The sequence below is a fragment of the Pristis pectinata genome, chromosome 3 (assembly GCF_009764475.1).
Source record: "Pristis pectinata isolate sPriPec2 chromosome 3, sPriPec2.1.pri, whole genome shotgun sequence".
NCBI lineage: Eukaryota > Metazoa > Chordata > Chondrichthyes > Rhinopristiformes > Pristidae > Pristis > Pristis pectinata.
The window spans coordinates 30,637,538-30,659,372 of record NC_067407.1 but is presented as its reverse complement, the minus strand read 5'-3'; the positions used below and the strand labels follow the sequence as shown (position 1 = coordinate 30,659,372).

General features: G+C 40.1%; 1 protein-coding gene across 1 annotated transcript; it reads left to right on the top strand.

The window, feature by feature from the left end:
• Window positions 1-726: 726 nt before the first annotated feature.
• LOC127567705 (protein shisa-like-2A) lies at window positions 727-21,219 on the top strand. Its single transcript, XM_052010654.1, has 3 exons — window positions 727-908; window positions 17,763-17,902; window positions 21,041-21,219. Exons 1-3 carry the CDS (start codon window positions 727-729, stop codon window positions 21,217-21,219), a joined length of 501 nt encoding a protein of 166 aa, XP_051866614.1.
• Window positions 21,220-21,835: the final 616 nt, after the last annotated feature.

The window sequence follows — 21,835 nt, the reverse complement described above, 5'->3', positions numbered from 1 at the left end:
CGCCTAACAATACTTCAAAGAATGCCAAGGACCCGTGTCTTATTTCCATTGCAGCACCGCTGCGAACTGTGGAGTGTCGAGAGCCCAGTAAGGCTGTACAGTCATGGTCAAGTGTGGAGGCAAACGCCCTTTATCAAGCGTGAAAAACACCAGACTTCAACACTAATTGAACCGAGGGAACTAAAGGCACAGGGAAAACGAAAACCATGGACAAAGGGCCAGATTGAAATAGATTTCACGTGTTTCATCTACACAATGTACTTATTTCCACGAATGAGCTGAAAAGAATGGAATTCATTTTCGTTTAGACGGTTCGCCCAGTAAAGCGATGAATTCCAGCTTCCAACGATGGAAGTTAATCCGCCCGATTTGCTCTTAAAACACTGAGCTGCGGACAACAACCGAAGCTCTTGGAACTGCTTGGATGAGATCTTTGTATCCGGCTGTGGGCCGTTTTGCCAGATGAACATTGCAGAGCTCGGAGAGCCGGCAGCGAAAGGATGAGATGGTTTTACAGCCCAGAGCCAGATATTTAACCAGTTCCTGAGTCGATCATTTGGGAGTCTTGAGCTAGGCGGGGACGATCAGGAGAACCGGTTTACCTGAGGTTTTGGGAACCTGGTGCCAACTGCCCCGGAGGTCTCTAAATTCATTCGCACTCGGGTCACGGATTCGCGCCTCTCGCACTGTCCAGCTCGCTAACCTTCCCGCCCACCCGAGGTCACCATGAGCGCGGACTGCAGCGGCTATTATAATATCGAAAATATCTTCGTTTCTAACTTCACGTGCCCCAAGCCCGACGGCGACCTTGGCGCCAATTACTGCTGCGGCTTTAATGACATCAAGTACTGCTGTGATGACCCCAACAGCTTCTTCCCCTATGCCTACAGCTACATGTGGTGGTTAAGGTAAAGATAACGTTTTCTACATCTATCAGCCGCAGATAGACATTTGCTTCACTTTTCTCTGAAAAGCCGCTCATTAATTGTTGAAACAGCGGCGTCTAATAAAACGCATCTTCCAGGGAATCCTGGTGAGTGGACGATTAAGACGCATAAAGAAACACAGCAACTAGCGAACTGTTGGGTCCGCTCTTTCACTCGGATTGGCATTATTGGCAAGGCTGATGTTATTTAATACAGATGTTGGGCATTAAGTGTAAACCCCTCAGAACAAGAGGCAGTAAATGGCATGTAACGTGCTACGAGCTATTAACGGAGTGGAGATGCAACTCGTTGTTCCCGCCGATGGCGGGAATTCCTAGCTGCCGCAAGCACACTTCTCGATGGCTCTCCACATCGCGGGAGGCTGCCGAATAGAAGCGTGGTAGACTGCAAGCAAAACGTGTTTGTTTTTAAAGGGTGGCCTTACTGAGTCGTAGTTATACATTTTGTTTAGAATCAATCATCCTCAAAAGAAGTTAGTGACTAAAACTAGAATCCTGTGCAACGTAAAACCTCTTATAAATGTACACCCTAGTTTTTATAGTCAGGCAGAAAAAAACTTACGTGCACCTTTTACACATACACAGACAGCATTCAAACAAACATACATTTACCTGCAGTAGAAAATTAAAAGAAATATGAGGGATAATATTTTCACCAATATTAGTAAGCGTCAGTTCTATTCTGGGGAATAACACAAGTCACACTTAAAAACCCGTAACACTTTCAAGAGGTGCTTCTGACCTCTTTAATAAGTGTTGGGATAATGTGGATCTGCCTGACAGTATTGTGACATGTTTTCCACAATAACTAGGGTAGTAGTTGAGCGTAAAGTTCACAACTTAATGTGTGGCCTTCAGCTGTGTGTGTGATTGGCATGGGTTGGGTTGTGTGGTGGGTAGAGGTTGGTGGGGTTGTTGGTGTTTGAAGGATGCAGTTTATGGTGGGTAGTGAATGCAGTAATCTCTCAGTATAAAAACAGAAGACGCTGGAAACTCTCATAGGTCAGTAAGTATCTGTGGAGATAGAGAAACAGAATTAATGTTTCCTATTAGATTTGACGAAATGTCATTGACCTGAAATGTTAAGTATGTTTCTCACTCCACAGATTTTCATATTTTGTGTCTCCGTGTGACATAGAAAGAGGTCATTTCAATCTATCATGCAAACTCCGTGCAGTGGATACTAGTGGACCTGCTGAGAATTTTCAGATTTTCTTTTTTATTTGGGGATTTCCAGCATTTACATTTTTTTTGCTTTTCAATAGCTCACTGTTACTGATCAAGGTGAAAAATGCAGACTTGACTCAGAAGCAAGTTGAAAAGATTCATGCATGCTTATTGTCAATTTTTGCATGTTGACTGGAATCGTCGGAAGGATTAAAATACTTGTTTAGGCAGAACTTTGTTTAGGAGACAAGTAGCAGCACCGGAATAGATTGTTGTCTGTGACTGTTATTGGAAATCATACACTAAATGCATCATTAGTTTAAGCTCACTAGAGCTATGTTCAAAGATTCAGTGTTGTGGAAGGATATGAGAAGCATTCTATTCATCATCTATGTTGTTATAAAATTGACAACAGTGAATGCTTCTCCATGTTGCAATAAAAAGAAACTTGCAATTTTTTAACCACAGATGGATTGTAGTGAATTTTGTTGTAGTATGTAAATGTTAGTGAATTACCTCTATTGTATCAATAGAAGTGAATAGTTCTCATTAATATGTTTCCTTCCATATTGTAACATAGATGTTAATACTTTTTTCACTATTATTTAAAATATAAATACTAGCAAATCCTTTTTACCATATTTTAAGAGATGAATGTATTTAATTTTTTGTTGTTTTTTATCCATAGATACAATACATTTTGTGCTACAGTCCAAAGTACAGATATTAATGGTTTTCCATGATTTATTATTTAGATAGTAAAGAAATTCCATATTCTATGTTCTATATTGTTATTTGAAATTTACTTCATGCTGTAATAGATGATAATCAATTTTTTTGTTGGCCTGTGTCTTTGTTCTCCCTTTTTTCAATGTTCTCATACATGTCCATGTTTTTTCTCTGACTGTCCCTACTGGAAATGAAATGACAGTTATGGCCTAATCTTGACAGACAAGAATGTGAAGGGCTTTGGCAGAATATAAAGTTAATGCTTGGTGGAGAATGTCAAAGACAACACTGTCACAATAACTTGAGTTATTGTCATTGTTGCTTCCTGATTTTGATTGGTACGCCGGGATGAGTAAGGGCTGGAAATTGTTTTCTGAGCACTTCCACTAGCTCTTCAATCACTTCAGCTTCCAGGATATCCTGGTGGGAATGACAGTGGATGGCTCATATTCCTGGCAAAATATTGGAGATGGTGTCCAAAAAGGTGCTAATGATAGACTGCACTCATTATTGGTCCAGATTTTGAGGTAGTAGTGCCAGCAAAATTACTGGTATACATTTTAATCATTCTGTAACTATGTGATTTATCCACATCAATAGTTTAACCTAGAAATCCTGCTCACCTTCAGACCTTCACAGACTGGCCTGTTTTTGCTTTTCCAACAGAATCAACTTGATGTGATGTGAATTTCAGGGATTTGCAAACTAAATCTGGTATAAAATATTTGAAAATCTTACACTTAATTATAAGATGTCCAAGTGAGCCATACTTACTGCTTAGCATATTACATACAATCCTGAGATTTTAATTTTGTGGATATGTATTGTTATTTCTTTACAAAAATATTAAAAAATATAAGGGATTTAATTTGTTTAAAGGTAACTGGGTTTATTATTGTCACATATACCAAAGCTTTGTTTTGCATGCCGTCCATGCGGATAATTTCATGACATCAGTACATCAAGGTGGTACAAGGGAAAAGCAATAACAGAATGCAGAATATAGAGTTACAGTTACAGAGAAAGTGAAGTGCAAGTAGACAATAAGGTGCAAGACCATGACGTAGATTGTGACGTCAAGGGTCCATCTTATTATACAAGACATCTGTTCGATAGTCTTGTAACAGCGGGAGAGAAACTGTCCTTGAGCCTGGTGGTACGTGCTTTCAGGCTTTTATATCTTCTGTCTGATGTTAGGGGGGAGAAGAGAGCATGTCCAGGGCAGGAGGAGTCTTTGGTTATATCGGCTGCTTTAGTGAGGCAGCAAGAAGTATAGACAGAGTCCACGGAGGGGAGGCTGGTTTTTGTGATGAGCTGAGCTCTGTCCACAACTCTCTGCAGTTTCTTTCAGCCTTGGGCAGAGCAGTTGCCATACCAAGCTGTGATGCATCCAGATAGGATGCTTTCTATTGGTATTGGTTTATTATTGTCACTTGTACCGAGGTACAGTGAAAAACTTGTCTTGCATACCATTTACAGGTAGTACAGGGTAAAAGCAATAACAGAACGCAGAGTAAAGTGTCACAGCTACAGGGAAGTGCATTGCAGGTAGACAATAAGGTGCAAAGTCATAACTATTGTGAGGTCAAGAGTCCATCTCATCATTTTAGGGAACCGTTCAATAGTCTTATCACAGTGGGATAGAAGCTGTCTTTGAGCCTGGTGGTATATGCCCTCAGGCTCCTGTATCTTCTACCTGATGGGAGAAGAGAGAATGACCCGGGTGGGTGAGGTCTTTGATTATGCTGGCTGCCTCACCAAGGCAGCAAGAGGTATAGACAGAGTCCATGGAGGGGAGGCTGGTTTCCGTGACGTGCTGGGCTGTGTCCACAACTCCCTGCAGTTGCCATATCAAGCCGTGATGCATCTAGATAGGATGATTTTTATGGTGCATCTATAAAAGTAGGTGAGGGTCAAAGGGGACATGCGGTATTTCCTTAGCCTTCTGAGGAAGTAGAGGCGCTGGTGCACTTTCTTGGCCTTGGTGTCTACATGGTTGGACCCGGACAGGCTATTGGTGATATTTAGATTGAGGAACTTGAAACTCTCAGCCATCTCCACCTCAGCACCATTGATGTAAACAGGGGCATGTGCTCTGGCTCTTTTGTTTTACTGATATTGAGGGAAAGGTTGTTGTCATGACACCATGTCACTAGGCTCTCTATCTTCTTCCTGTACTCAGACTTGTCGTTATTTGAGATCTGGCCCACTACAATGTTGTCATCTGCAAAATTGTAGATAGAGCAGAATCTGGCCACACAGTTGTGAGTATATAGGGAGTAAAGTAGGGGGCTGATGACACAGCCTTGTGGGGCACCAGTGTTGAGGATAATCGTGCCAGAGATGTTGCTGCCTATCCTTACTGATTGCAGTCTGTAGGTCAGGAAGTCAAGGATCTAGGTGCAAAGGGAGCTGTTGAGTCCCAGGTCTTGCAGTTTGGAAATGAGTATGCTTGGAATTATGGTATTGAAGGCAAAGCTGTAGTCAATAAATAGTAGTCTGACGTAGGTGCCTTTGTTATTCAAATACACCATAGATGAGTGTAGGGCCAGGGAGATGGCATCCACCATGGATCTGTTTTGGCGGTATGCGAATTGCAGTGGGTTGAGTTTGTCTGGGAGACTGGAGTTGATGTGTGCCATGACCAGCCTCTCAAAACACTTCATGTTGATGGATGTCAGAGCCACCGGGCGATAGTCAGTAAGGCACATTACCTTATTTTTCTTTGACACCGGGATGATAGTGGTCAAGCAGGTGGGAACCTCAGACTGGAGTAGGGAGAGGTTAAAAGTGTCTGCAAATACCCTTGCCAGTTGATTTGTGCAGGATCTGAGGACATGGCCAGGGACACCATCTGGGCCAGATGCTTTCCGTGGGTTCACTCTCTGGAAGACTGATACGACACCTGCGACGGTGACTGTGGGTTCAGGTGCATTAGAGTCTGTTAGGGTTGGTAGTGACATTTCATTGCCTTTTTGTTCAAAATGTGCATAGAATGCATTAAGCTCATTGGGGAGGAATGCGCTGTTGTCAGTAATGCTCCCTGACACTGTTTTGTAGCCCGTTATAGCATGCAAGCCCTGCCACAACTGACAGCTGGTCTCGGACTTAATTTTGGACTGGAATTGTCTCTTGGCATCCCTGATAACTTTACGAAGGTCGTACCTTGATTTCTTGTACAGGTCAGGGTCACCTGATTTGAACGCCAAAGACATTGGACTTCAGTAGGGAGTGGATCTCTTGGTTCATCCATGGTTTCTGGTTTGGTCTGGACATGATGCAGTGGAAGTTGTTGAGGAACATGGGGGGGTGGTGGTGGTGGGTAAAGATTGCAGAATGACTGGATATAGTCTTTCCGTCCTTCCCCGACATAGTGCCAGAAGACTGAAAATGGCAAATGTGACAGCCTTGTTCAAAAAGGGGTATAACAAACACGACAAGGGAGGGCAGTGCATTTGATGTATTCTACATTGACCTTAACAAGGCTTTTGATGAGGTGCCACATGGCAGGCTGGTCAAAAAAGTAAAAGTACATTGGATCCAGGGGAGATTGACAAATTATATCCAAAATTGGTTCAGTAACAAGAAGCAATGAGTAATGGTTGATGAGTGATGTTGTAATTGGAAAAATGGAAGGCTGGTGGAATGTCACAAAAGGTGTTCCACAAAACCTGATACACAGTCACTTGATTTTTGTAATATAAATTAAATGATTTAAAAGTCACAGTAAATGTAGGGGGCTTGATGAAGAAATTTGCAGATGATATTTAAATTTCCAGTGTGGTTGATAGTGAAGAGGAAAGCTTTAAAGCTTTGGTTTGGTCACTTGGGCAGAAAACCGGCAAATGGAATTCATTGTAGAGAAATATGAAGTAACGTAATGAAGTGGCATAGAGGAACAGAGGAATGCATGTCCACAGATCCTGAAACATAACAGGACAGATCCATAAGATGGTTAAGACAGCATTCTATGTGCTTTCCTTTATTAACTGAGGTGCAGGGAGGTTATGCTAGAAATGTGTACAGTGCTAGATCACAGCACAAGTACTTTGGTTACTCCAATACAAGAAAGATATGTTACACTAAAGGTAGTGCAGAGGAGTTTTACAAGGATATTGCTAAAACTGCAAAATTGTTGCTACAAGGAAGGATAGGATAAACAAAGTTGTTTTCACTGGAACAGAAGAGGCTGAAGGAAGATTAAATTAAAGACCATAAAATTATGAAGGGACTTTATAGGGAAATAGGAAGGATCTATTTCCCTAAACAAAAAAAAACAGGTGCTTAGATTTAAAGTAATTGACAGGATTAGTGGGGAGATGAGGGAAAAAAAAATCTCACCCTGTGCCTGAAAAAGTGGTTGGCACAGAAACCCATGTCAGATTTAAAAAGTGTACTTGAAGAGCTGTGACCTGCAGGCCTAAGGACCTTATCATGCAAGGTGGAATTAGGCTGAGGAGCTCGCTTTCAACCCTCACAATGGGCAGACTGGAGGTAACTTTTCTATGATTCTTTGAAGGAATCTCAGGTACAAAGTTAGACTGGAGAAACTGGGGTTGTTTGCTTGAAGCAACGATGTGATAGAGGATCGTGACTTGTATAGACAGGGTGAACAGAGAGAAATCTTTCCCGTAAGCAGATAGGTCAAAGATCAGGAGGCACAGATACAAAGTTTTGAGCAAAAGGTACAGGGGACAAAGAGTTGTTATAATCTGGAAATCTCCAGATTATAATTAAAACGGTCATTCAGAACTTTCAAAAAGGAATTGGATGTTCACGAAAGGGAATAATTTGGAAGGCAATGGGCAAAGAGCAGTGAGATAGCCATGAGCCATGACCTCCACCTGTATGATAATGATTCCATAATCTCAGATTCAAAAGGAAGCCGCAGTATACTGAACCCTATATTTGGGCAGCAGAGAAAAATTCAAGTAGAAAAGACCAGGATAAGTGTGAGAAAGGACCAGGGGAAAAGACAGAAGTGCAGGATTAATCTTAGAGAGTAGCAAGCATGTCAAAGAGGGTATAATGATTGAATGTTACTTTTAAGATGAACTGTCTAAGTATTTGAGTCATTTATTGCATTGAGACATTCATATTTTTTATCACAAGTTGCATTTTATATATTGAATGTATTGGCATATATCAGGGACAGAAGATGCAACATTCTGGAAAAGAGTTTGCACAAAATGGATTCAATAAGGAAGTGAAGATTTGTGTTTTTTGATGACTTTCTGGGATATCTGAGCCAACAATTTTTTTTTGGAGTAAAGATTTTTGCATTTGCTGAAGTAGAAGACTTGTAGATTTTTGGGGGAGAAAATTGATTGAGGTTAATTTTGGTTATCTTTTGTACATTATATTACAAATATAACTATTATGACATTATGCTTGATAACATCCCTGCAGAAGCTGTAATATAATCACTTCAAAGATAATGAATGATTATCAACAGCTGATACTTCAGTGCAATAAAATTGATGTTTGTTCTATACAAAATTATGGACATTTGGAAACGAGGTGATAGGTTTACAATAAATCATTAAAGATGAACCTGTATATCATCTGAACCCTATAAACCATTAAGATTAATCCTGTATATTTTTTCCTATTATATAAACCATTCAGTTTCCAGGAGTAGATTATTTTTGCATCTTTTTGGCACTTTTCTGATATCATCGCATTATTAACACTATTATTAAATTACATGCTACTGTTAAACACTAAAAATTAATACAGGCAGTATATTATGAAATATTTATTAGGCATGAATGCAAATTTCAATAATGGTTATGTTTTTAATATACTGCATTAGTTACCAGCAATGTTATTTATGCATTTGATTGGGTATAATTTACACCAATCAAATACATCATTTTTCTTTTGAATTATAATGTCATTTAGGTGCAATAAGGTGTAATGAAGTGCAACTAAGTATAAATTAATGGATATTTTATAGATGTACTCACAAAGTCAGGAAAAATGTATTCCTTCAGTGCATTGATGGTGGTTTAAGTATAAATATGCAGATATGGATATATTAAGCTGATGACTGTCAGTTGTGGCTCAATGGGTGGCATTCTCACCTCTGAGTCAAACGTTTGTGGGTTGGTCTCACCCCAAAGATGGGAACACACAAATCAAAGCTGACATTTCAGGGCAGTACTAAGGGAGTGCTCCAGCGTTGGGATGTCATCTTTTGGATGAAATGTTATACCAAGTTTCAGACTGCATTAGAACATAGCTAATACAGCACAGTATGGGTCCTTCAGCCCACGATGTTGTGCCCACCTATATAAACATTATCCACATTCTATCTATCCTCTTCTCTACTTCACTTCCCATAACCCTCTATTTTTCTTTCATCCATATGCCTACCTAAGAGTCTCTTAAATGACCATATCATATCAGACCCTCTCCCTCCCCCCACCCCCAGCAGTGCATTCCAGGCACCCACCACTCTCCGTGTAAATAAAAAAAAATCTACCACTGACATTTCCCCTGAAATTTCTGCCACGCACCTTAAACAGGTGACATGGGTGACCTCTAGTTTTGGCCATTACTACCCTGGGGAAAAGTTGCTGGCTGTCCATTCTGTCTATGCCTCAATCAAGACTCCTCTCATTCTCCGTCGGAAAGAACAACATAAATAATAATTCCATGTTACATACAAGGATACAAGCTATTTGATGATTAATAATGTGGTCTGAACTCCTTGATTGGGTTATGGTGCTGGAAATTCATAATTGTATCAACCATGGAATGGACTTATTGAAAGTTACAGAGAAGCAGTAGTAAGAGAGTACAATCGTATTAATTTCAGGAGTCTTTTACTCACACTCTCTCTTTGAGAAAAGAAATAATAGAAAATGTGACTTTTTGCTAATTCTCTTGATAAGAATAGAAATGGTTGTGTCAAAGGGAAAGCACTGAATGTTGAAAGCTGGAAATAGAAAATCCTGAAAATACCAAAGAGCTTACGCAACATACGTGAACAGTGAAGAGAGTTAAGGTTTCAGGTCAGTGACTTTTCATTAGCAGCTTTAATCCTTGCATGTTATTATTTTTAATGAATTGGAGTTTCATGAGAACAGCATGATATGATTTACAGGCAGTAAGTTGAATGCTTGTGTGTGGATGCCATTCAGATCAAACGAATCACCTTTAGGTTTTGCTGATAATTGGGCTGTTTGCGAATCTTGAAATGTTATCATTAAATTTAAACTGGGTTATTTAACACAAGGACACCAATGGATATATTTCTAAACATTTTAACTTTGTTTGGAATGTAATCAGTATGTAGTTCTAAACAGTCTTTTTAAAGAGTGATTTTCATTTATTTAAAATTTGATTATCCCATGTGATGAACTTGGCTGATAAAAGTGATCAATTTTGGTGATGGACCCATTTTCAGCTCCACCAGATCACTTTGCCAAAAATAATTTGTTTCAATGGAAATTTAAAAAATTCTTTATGTTGCTTATTGGATTGGTTCCTGAGTTTAAGTGGGAAGTTGAGAATTTTTAGCACTGTTTGCACAGGAAAGGCTTTTATATTCATTTATGTAAGTTGATAGCTTGGTTTTATTAATTTATGTTGTGTAGTTGAGTGATAGAGGAGGGAATATTTGCTTGGGAAATAGATTGGTGCCTATCAATTGGCCTGCTTTGATGCAGCTAGTGTCAAGATTCCTGAGTGTTGTTGGAGCTGCTCTCATCCAGGTAAGTGGGGAGTATTCCATCACACTTCTGAGTTGTGCCTTTAGATGGTGGAAAGCCTTTGGACCACTGGAATAACCCAGATATAAATATCAGAAAATGACTTTTTAAGAAACACAGTACCTGTTACTTTGAATAAGTCCATTCCATGGTTTATACAGTTGTGAATTTTCACCACCATAATCTAATCAAGGAGTTCAGCCCACACTTTTGGTCATGGCTAGTTCAAATGGTTTGAATTCATCCATGTAACATTGGATTATTGTATACTGTAGTTTGTTCCTTCAGGGAGTTTTTCTTAAGTAAAGTTGTTTTGCAAAGGGGGAAATGAGTACTACACAGGACATAGAATATTGAACAGTACAGCACTGTAACAGCCCCTTTGGCCCACCACGTCTGCACTGACTATGATTCCAAACTAAACTAGTCCCAATGGTCTGTATACCTCCATTCCCTGCCTGTTCGTATGTCTGTCTAAATGCCTCTTAAATGTGTCTGTTGTATCTGCTTCATGGCTTTAGGGTGAAAGGGGAAAGGTTTAGGTGGAACATTAGGGGGAACTTCTTCACTCAAAGAGTGGTGGGAGTGTGGAACGGGCTGCCATCTGACATGGTAAATGTGGGCTCACTCTTAAGTTTTAAGAATAAATTGGATAGATACGTGGATGGGAGAGGTCTTGAGGGTTATGGACTGGGTGCAGGTCAATGGGACTAGCAGAATAAAGTTTTGGCACAGACTAGAAGGGCCAAATGGCCTGTTTTCTGTGCTGTAGAGTTCTATGGTTCTACCACCTCCCCTGGCAGCACATTCCAGGCACCTACTATTCTCTGTGTAACAAAAAAAACTTGCCTCGCAAATCTTCTTTAAACTTTCCCTCTCCCGCCTTAAACCTATGCCCTTTAGTATTTGAATTTCTGCCTGGGATATGGACTCTTACTATTGACCTTGTCTATATCTCTCATAACTTTATATACCCCCATCAGGTCGCTGCTCAGCCTCTGACGCTCCAGAGGAAACAATCCACGTTTGTCCAACCTCTCCTTAATGCTAATACACTCCAATTCAGGCAATATCCTAGTAGAGGACCATACCCAATAGTGAACCAAATGTGGCTTTGCAAATGGGGAAAATAAGTGCTGCCTCAGTTTGTACCCCTGATGTTGGCAGGCTCAATGAGGCTAGAATCAGGACCAGTGGTAATGCCATCAATGCCATTCCACCTGTCAAAAGTAGATAATCCCTCTTTACCATTTGTTCTTCCCCTTTCTTATCTGTGGAAGATGATTCATTCTGTGTTCCAACTTCTGAAACAACTCCATCTGGAGTTAGTTTCTCTGGCTATTCTTAAATTCCTGATGATGTTGAATCTTTTCCACAGTGATTAGACTGTTAATTGAAAAGGTGGCAGGTCTGAGGCTCACAGATGATTTAACAATTCAGATAACCAGCATTTCCAGTTTGTTTCGTAACAGGCCAGTTCTAAGGTCAGGTCATCAGTCTATAATGTTAACTCAGTTTTTCTCCTTTCAAAGAAACTGCTGATCTGCTGGGTATTTCCAGCAATCTCTGTTCTGTCTGATTTCCAGTAGCTGCTATGTTCTGTATCTCACACTGTCAGGCTTTTTCTTTCTCCTCTGTTCCCAGTCATCATCTCCTGTTTACACCTCCTCCAGCCAGGTATCGATGACAATGCTGGGGTTAGATCTAAGTGAACAGAGCTGCAAGTTAAGAAGGAGTTAGGTTTGGTTGAGTAAGGGGAATAGAAGACTTGAGATACTAATGTCAGGATGGTAGTTAGTGATGTATAAATCTAGACAGAGCAAGAGCCCAGAGAGAAAGATTGTGAATTCAAAAGTTGGGAGAAAGGGCCCACTGTCTGTGATGCGTGCTCCTGGCTAGAGAAATGGGCATGAAAATGAAGGCCTTCCCACTCCCACTCAAACCTTCTCTCTTGACCTCCTATGCTGTTCCATAGAGGCTCAACATAATTTCAAGGATCAGCAACTCACCTTCCAATTTGGCACATTACAGCCTCAAAAGGAAGTTCAACAATTTCGTATTAGTCTTTTCAGCCTTGTATCTTACATTTCCCAGCATCTTTTCTGCTCCCTCTTTTTATATTTCATCCATCTCCTCCATTTCACACCTCATAAGTCACTGTCTGTCAGCCAGCACCACCATCACTTGTACTATTTAACCTCTCCTGGTCTCCATCCACCACAGGCCTTCCCTTTTGTTTCCCTCCCCCCTTTCTCTGCAACTTAACAATTGTTTCATCTCCAATTTTTGCCAGTTGTGAAGGAAGGTCATCAACTTGATCTGTGCAGCTTCATTGTTATAATTGCATACATTTCTGTGTTGTTCTGGAAAACTACTAGCACTCTGTGGCTTCATAATCAATTGACTTTCTGACAATCCATTTCTCATCGACGTTTCTTGCTTTCCATTGAAAGCAGCTTTTGTGTGAATAGAAAATTATTATGCATTAAATGAGAAATTATTTTGTATTCTCTTCTTTGGCCTAGTTTTATTGTTTAATGTTAGCTCAGCTTTTACAACAGGCTTTACCAACAGTTAATTTCTAAGAACTGAGTGCATTGCGGTTGTGAACAATTTATGAGAATAATCATAATCAGTTTTTAGTCCTCAGTTCGATTATTCCACACTTTTTTGCTGCTGTGGTGCTAGTTCTCAAAAAATTTTGTTAACTTCCTCTGTATTGTGTTTACACCAGGTTATTGGATCTCACATTCTAATAAAAACTCAAGAAGATATGTTTCAAAGCCATTCAGTTTATTTTTCATTTGTAGCAACTACCATATGTTGAAAGGTATGTTTATATCACTTCATCTTCATTTCTCACATTGCATTTTTCTTCTGCTCTGACCATTCTTCCAGATACGGTTCAGGCTCCTTTATATATTCCACATTAACTTGTATGATAGGCTTTGAACCTACTCATTATGACGCAAAAGCAGAACATTCTAGCCTTTCACAGGGGAGCAATCTGATCAATCTCATTCCCTGTCCTAAGTTCCCTGTAGACCATGATTTATTCTCTCTCACACATGCCCATCAACTCTTTAATTTATTTTGCCACTTATCTATACTAGGGTTAATATACAGTAATCATTAGCCTAACAGCATGTCATTTGAATGTGGCGGGGGGGGGGGGAGCGCAGATAACTCGGTGGAAACTCACACAGTGTGAGAACATTGATACTTCCCATTGACAGCAACCAAAGTCAGGTTTGAACCTAGGTCTCTAGAGCTGTGAGGCAGCAGTATTTTCATTATAGACCTCACTTGATGCATTCTTTGCTCTTTTTGTCTGAGTTCTTTTTCATTACGTGAATATGGCAGACAACTCTCAATCTTTCCGTTCAATTTCCTTTACTAATCCTGTTGTGCTTTAATTTGTCATATCTCGCAGAAAGTTTTCACTCATATCTGCATAGTTTTGCCACTATGTCAAAATTACAAGTACAATAATCATCATTATAAACTGTTTTATATGCTCTGTGGCTTGTTACGAACCAGCAACAAAAGAAACACACTGAGTCATGATTCAGTGTTTAAAAACTACTTTATTAATAACTACTTATGATAATAAGAAAAATAAAAGTAAAAATGTTAGAAGTAAAAATGTTAAACCTTGAACATTAACCCCAAAAACTAAACTCATAGTGTGTGTGTGGCAAAGTCCCAAACTCCAAGTCCAGGAATTGTTCTTAAAGTTCAGTTCAGCAAGCCATAAGGTGAAACATGAGCAAAGGCTTCTTCAACAACCACCGTTGTCTGAAGATAAGATGTAGATGTAGAGAACATAGAGAGTAATTACGAAACCCAAATGTTCCACAATGGAACCCAAACGACACTCCAGTGTTTACTCGGTAGTGACTTCCTCACCCTGAAAAGCATCCGAATCGTGGCTGTCCACACAAATACCTGTTTCCCTCTACAGGTCAGCAACAAAGTGAACTCCACCGGATTACTCCCAATTTCCATACGTGGATTGTAGTAACAGACACCGTTATTGTTTCTCATCCATTGATAGAGAAAACTAGCAGGCTGGTCTCGCTCTCTCTCTCGCTCTCTCTCTCGCTCTCTCTCTCGCTCTCGCTCTCGCTCTCGCTCTTTCGCTCTCTCCTCTGACTTCGACTGCCTTCTTCAACAACGTCATTACATCCTTTATCTTCTGTTGACGCAAGCATGCCACACACACACACACTACTAGCTCTATCTTAAAGGGACATTTACCGACTCCGTAACAGGCTGAAGAACATTTGTTCCTTTGAAGCAGAGTGAAGAAGTGCAGAAATCTGTAGGGTTTGATATCTGCAATTTTATGTTGCCTTGGGGAAATCCAACAGTTAATTGTTATCATTACCTGTGAGAGGGGTGGAGTATTTTCTGCCTTTCTACTTATTTTCCTTTCCCTATGCCTGACAGCTATATTATAAGAGGCATCCAGGCACAATGGGATTTAGACCATTTTGCCAGTCTCTCTGAAATTAAATACAAAGTCCAGAAAAACAAGTTGCTGGAGGAACTCATTAGGCCAGGCAGCACCTGCAACAGGACTGAGAGTGTAAAGGGGAGATAACCAGTATAGCCAGGAACTGACAAGCGAAAGGTGGAACCAGGTGAGGAGGGGTTCATGGGCAGATGAAGCTATGTGATGGAGGGAAGGATGGAGATAGTGTCAGAGGCTGGGAGGTGATAGGTGGAGGCAACAAAAGGCTGCAGATCATGGAATCTGATAAGAAGGTAATGAGTGGAACCAGATAAGGGCGAGATGGTGGGTAGATGGGAACAATAGGGGAGGGGATAGGGGACCCAGTGTTTAGATATGTGGATTGAGGCAGATGTAACAGGTGAGGGAGGGGCAAGAAACTGGGTAACTTGGGGTGGGGGGATGTGGTTGGAAAGAAGGGTGTGTGTGAGAGGACCTGGATCGATCAGAAGGAGAGAGAAAGGGACAGAAGGGGTGCAGGTTACCTGAAGTTGGAGAATTCAATGTTCATGCCGTTGGGTTCTGCACTGCCCAGGTGGAATACGAGGTGCTGTTCCTTTAGTTTGTATTTAGCCTCACCCTGGCAGTGGAGGAGGCCGAGGATAGACAAGGTGCTGTGGGGATGGGGAGAGGAGTTAAAGAGGCTTGCAACTGGGAGCTCAAGATGACCTTTGCGGACAGAGCACAGGTGCTCGGCAAAGTGGTTGCCTAGTATGCGTTGGTCTTGCTAATGTAGAGGAGGCCACATGGTTCCAGCATCTGTAGTCTCCTGTGTCTCCTGCAGTCAATCTGCTTGTTTTCTGGGGAATAGGAATCGCCACAGGAGTCACCCAGCACACAGTATTTGGTTGGTAATTAAAAAGCCCTGAAGCTAATATTTGAATTTCTAATCACTGGCCTTAGGTTTTAGTGGGAAGTGCATGGCTGTCTATGTGAGGGACTGGAATCCAGAAATACAAGTCGTTTCAGGTTAATTCAAGTGCAAACCAACTGACAACCAAGGGCAGGGAACTGAGAAGGGGAAAAGCACCCCCTCTGTAGTATATCACACAGTATAATATCAAGGGAAGTCTACTAGAATAGTAGGATAAAATGTATTATATCGTGGTTGGTCTGAATGCTTTTAAGATTGACTCTTTTAAAAATAAGTTCTTATAATATCATGTGCAGTATCTTATTGGTTGTCAACCATCACTGCTACCGCACTATTTTATAGTCACACTTGATTATCAATCTAATACTGTATGAATCCAGTAGTCTAAAGGGAAAATGTTGGAAATATTCAGTGAATCAGGTATCATCTGAAAGGAGATAACAACTGGATCATCAACCTGAAACATTAACTCTTCCCTTTTCTCCATAGATCCTGTCTGACCAGCTGAATATTTTGAATCTTTTCTGATTTTATTTCAGTTTTCCAGTATCTCCAGTATTTTACTTTTGCATAATAAAGATATTTAGCAACATTAAGGCTGTAGACCTGATATATGGCAGCTCCTGGCTGATCCAGTATTCTTGACCATACCTGACACAAATAGGTCAAGTGTAAAATAAAGAATATTCTATCCTTGTACTGTTTGGGACAGGGATTGCACTTCTTAAAATTAGAAGAATCTGAGCGATTTGTTGTGCTATAAATGTGTTGGAATGGGTGTTCTCCCACCCATTAGTTTTCTACATTTGATAAGTTCACGTCTAGCCAATTTCAAGTATTTTTGGTCAATTTCCAGCAAAGCTTCCATTTTGCAGTGAGGTGCTCACTGGCTGTATGAGAATTCCAGGCACATAAGTTTTGCACTGACAAGAATTTTCTGTTAATCACCCTCCTCCCCCAGTGGGCTCTCCAGTACAGGTAGAAATCCCAAAAGGAACCCCAACAAAATATTCAAAAGACTCTTTCTTCATCAGGCTAGGGAAAATATCTAGCCTCTGTGAAAACCTGGTGAAATGCCTTGCAATACTGGACACTTGCATGACTCGGTATAACTCAGGTGGAATATTTTTAGATGGCTGATATCCTCTGTAGTTACACTGGACTAAGTAGATAATTTTTGAGTTACCATGTTAAATAGTCAAATGTGACAAGAGTGGAGTTTTGCTTGATTACTTGAGAAGGAAAAGGAAATGCCTATCCTCTTTAGCCAAATTCGTCCTACTTATGCTGAGCATTGGATTTAGTAACAATTAGAAAGCAGGACTTGTCTTTTCCATTATTGTTCAAAGTTATTTGATTGCAAGGTGTTACTACTAAGACACCTGGATTTGACACTGTGGCCAGAAATATCTATATTGTCAGAAAATCCATACAGATCAGCAAAGATAAGGTCAAAATCAAGAGAATAAATTTTGTGCAAGTGATGGAGCAATCTTGGCCATGGATGGCACAGTGCCAAATCAGTTAGGCTATAGTTCCACTTACTTGAAATACAAAGGGGACATTAATAGTCCATAATGGTGCAGTTTATACATGTTTTGTGGAGGTTCCAACTTAATAGGTCAAATACCTCTCTTTCATTTGAAGTTTCCTTGTGTTCCTAGAGGAAATGTGATTTAAATGCAAAACTCCCTGTTAATATGTATAGCTAAACTCTTGAGACAAATTAATTATTTTTTTTAGTGACAACTATGGCCAACGTGCAACCTAAATGCAAATCTTAAAACCTTTTGCTTGCATATTCTGTTTCAGTATTTGGGCTCTGGTGGGGCTTTCTATAGCTGCAGTGGTTCTACTGGCTTTCGTCATCACAGTTTGTGTTCTGTGCTACCTTTTCATCTGCACTAAACCACATCCTAGACTGGATACTGGATTAGATCTGCAAACACTGGGTAAGTTTAATTTTATTTGAAGATGTATATCACATGGATTTAAATTTATGTCTGCTGCTATGATGTTTAACTAATTATTGTATAACAGTCTTGTAGGCTGTATGCAAATCCTTAGAAACGGGCTGCTGCTGAACAAACCATAAATTGTATAATAAGAGAGAAAGAAACACTTGCAATTATATAGAACCTAAAGAGCCTTGAATGACCTTGGCTCCTTCCAAAACACTTCCCATCTATTGAAGGCCTTTTAAGGAGTTGTCACTGGTTTAATGTAAGAAATGCAGCTGCGAGTTCTACAAACAACAGTGATAATGACAAGATATTTAAATAATCTTGGTTGAGGAATATGCATTGGCCGGGGGATTTTATGCCCCTTCTTTTCAGAATGGTTTGCATAGTTGGTATGTTTCACATCCACCTATTAAAGCACAGAGCCCTGGTTTATAACATTTCATCTCAGTCTAGCACTCAAAACAGAAAATATTAGAAACACTCAGCAGGTTGGATAACATCTGTGGAAAGAGAAACAAAATTAACATTTCAGGTCAAAGACCCATCGTCAGAATAGGGAAAGAGAGGAAACAAGTTAGTTTTAAATTGCAGAGAGAGTGCAGGAGAGATGGATAGGACAAAGGGAATATCTTTGAGGTCAGTTTTGCCATTGATAAGCTGGTGATGGTGGTTGATAGGTTAATAAAGGACAGCTTGGGGGGGGGGGTGCCGAGAGAACACAGCAAAAAAACATGTAAAAGATGTGAAATGCAGAGCTGTAGAAGATGCCAAGCAGATCAAGCAGTGCCAGTGGAGAGAGAAAATCTATGAATATTTCAGATGGATGACCCATAGTAGAACTGGCCAATTCTGATGCAACAGAGAAAGTGAATTACCTGAAGTTATTGAATTCAATACATTGGCAATTGTTTTGGTGCTGCTTCCTGAAGTCAAATGGAACTCAAAAATTCCATTATTTTTGCTGCTTATTTCCACGCTGTTCTCACTTTGAAGTAGAGACACAAGAGACTGCAGATGCTGGAACCTGGAACAATGCACAAAACACTGGAGGAACTTGGAGTTTTGTGTGTTGCTCACTTTGAAATGGTCCATCCCTTATTCTTCCCTCCCCTTTCTAGATCTCTTGTCTTCATCTCAGGGGATAGGATAATGACAAACATCCATTACAAGTCCACAGTCTCCTACTGTGACTTTGATTATACTTAATCCCACCCTGCCTCCTGTATTCCTCCTGTTGCTCCATCTCCATCCTATCTGCTCTAACATCAAGACTTTCCACATAGGTGTCTCTGGGATGTCTTCCTGAACCGTGGCTTCCCCTCTAGCATCGTTGATGGAGCCCTCAAACCATATTTCATCTACTTCCTGCACCTCTGTTCTTGCTCACTCTCCTTCCAGCAGAGGAAAGGCAGAGATCCCTTGATCCTCGCTTTCCATCCCACAGGTTTCTGCCATTGAGGGATCATTTCTTGTGTCTTCCACCACCTTCAATGAGATTTCACTAGTGGTTGCATCACTTCCCCCCAACCACCCCCATCTCCCCTTTCAGCACCCTAAAGGAACTGTTCTCTTCACAACTCCCTGATTTGCTTTTCCATCTCGTCCAACCACTCCCCTTCTCATAGCACTTCCCCTTGCAACTGCAGGAGATGCCACACCTGTCCTATTACCTTTTTTCTTTCCCACCATCCAGGGATCTACACATCTCTTCCAAGCGAAGCTGAAATTTGATTGAACATCTTTCAATCTAGTGTACTGCATTTGGTGCTCATAATGTGGTCTCCTTGACACTGGAGAAAGCAAATGCAGATTGGGTAACAAGTCCTTGGCGGTTATCCTGAGTTTCCAATTGCCTGCCACTTTAATTCTCCATCCTATTCCCATTCTGACCTATCTGTAGCCTGCTGCACCGCTATTACTAGCACCAACAAAAACTTGAGGAACAGCATCTCATCTGTCTGGACACATTCTAGCCTTCTGGACTGAATATTGAATTCAAAAACTTCAGATAATTCACTTTCTCAGTATCAGAATTGGCCAGATATGCTGTAGGTTCGCCATGTTTAATATTGTATCAGATTTTCTCTCTCTACTTACACAGCCTGAACTAACGAGCATTTCCTACATTTACTTTTGCTTGAGTTCTCTCCCTATAACAGTCCTCATTAACCTTTCAACCAGATAACCTCAACAACTTATCACCACATCCACTCTGGCTTCAGCCTATCAGAGAAGTTCCATTAGTCCAATCCATCCTTCCTGTACCCTCTGTTCAATTTAAATCTAACTTGTTTCCTCTGTTCTGGTGAAGGTTATTTGTCCTGAAACTTTAACTCAGTTTCATTTTCCGTTACTGTTACCTAATTTGCTGGTATAATGGCATCATGGTGGATGTTTATACTTTTCTGGACTGGGATTTACTGAATAAAAACTTAGCCATGGCAGAATGATATCCCATAACACTTAATCTGACTTTTTAAGAGCTGTTTAATCATGCAAGTCTCTCTCCCAAGTAACTAAAAGTGAAGCAGATTGTTAGCAACTTTGGTGCTTATTTCACCTTGACCACATATCCTTAATATAATTGGACTGCCTTCATTGAGTCTAGATTTGACAAGATCAGCACAGCCCTGGTTCTCTCCCATTTTCTGTTCTGTTTCTTGTTCTACATTCAAATTTAATTTGTTTTTAATTATTGGTCCTTTTTTCCCTTGAATCTCAGATATTCTCTGTTGATTTATTTGTCTCACAAACATTTTGGGCTAAATCAGGTTTAATTGCAGTTGATGATTCCATGGAAAATTGCTAGCTATCAGCAATTTAGTGCATCTTGGACTAATATGTGTGCACTTTGAAACATGGAACCCCAAAATGTCTTAATGTTTAGATTTGGTGCCTTTGACCTCCATTGATGGACTCGCTATTGACTCCAATGGTGGATTACAGAAGATTGCACTTAACATCTGGTCTCTCAGTACTCTTCAGGTCCCATACACTGCCTCAGTCTCACACCTATAAACTAACTACTCGTTGACCTGCATAATATCCCACAAGGTTTCTCCCAGTCTTCAAGGAGACCTAATAAATCATTTATTATTTAAAAGGACTATTTATATTTTTCTACAGGTACTGAACAAATTTTAGAAACTCCGAATCAGTCCAGTGGGCCAAATACAATAAGGAAGCAACTTCAGAGTCGGAGATTAGATTGCAGCCAGCCAGATCAGCCACCTGAACCTGACCGATTATTCCAGAGATGTTTCATGGCCACCGTTACAACAATTAACATACAAGGATCCTCATGAAGTTCTTGCTGTTTCTAGTTTGGAATCAATCATTATAAATTGCTGTATAAGTTGTGTTTGTGTAATTGTCCCACATTATAATATTGCCTTAGACAATGGTTGCAGAAACTTTGTTAAACATTTTTGAAAGTGCAGCTAATGATGTTGGTCTTTAATGTCATGAACACTGAGCTTTAGATGCGAAAGAAAGATTGGGGAGTGAGGAAAGACATCAATTATGATCGGGGCAGGAAGAATGATTCGAGAAAGAATGAAAGAGGTTAAGGAAATTTCTCTTCAATTTCCTGCAAAGATGCCAGAGATTCAGATTGACCTGGAGTTTTAGCTGATTACTGATAAACCTGAAATTTTGGATCAAAATTATGATCATGATATTATCTATTTATCTTTATTGCCTGTGCACAAGGAATTTTTAGCCTTTTTTTAAAGGCCAAGACCAGTATTTGCCATAAAAGTAGTCATAATGCATGACTTTCATATTTAAGTAAAAACCTTCTTATCATGGAGATACGTTCTAATTTGGAGAATTAATTAAGGTCATTGATCACTATATGACAAACTTAGTGGATGATCCATTAAGTTAAAAGTATCTGCATTAAATGATAAATGGGGTTGG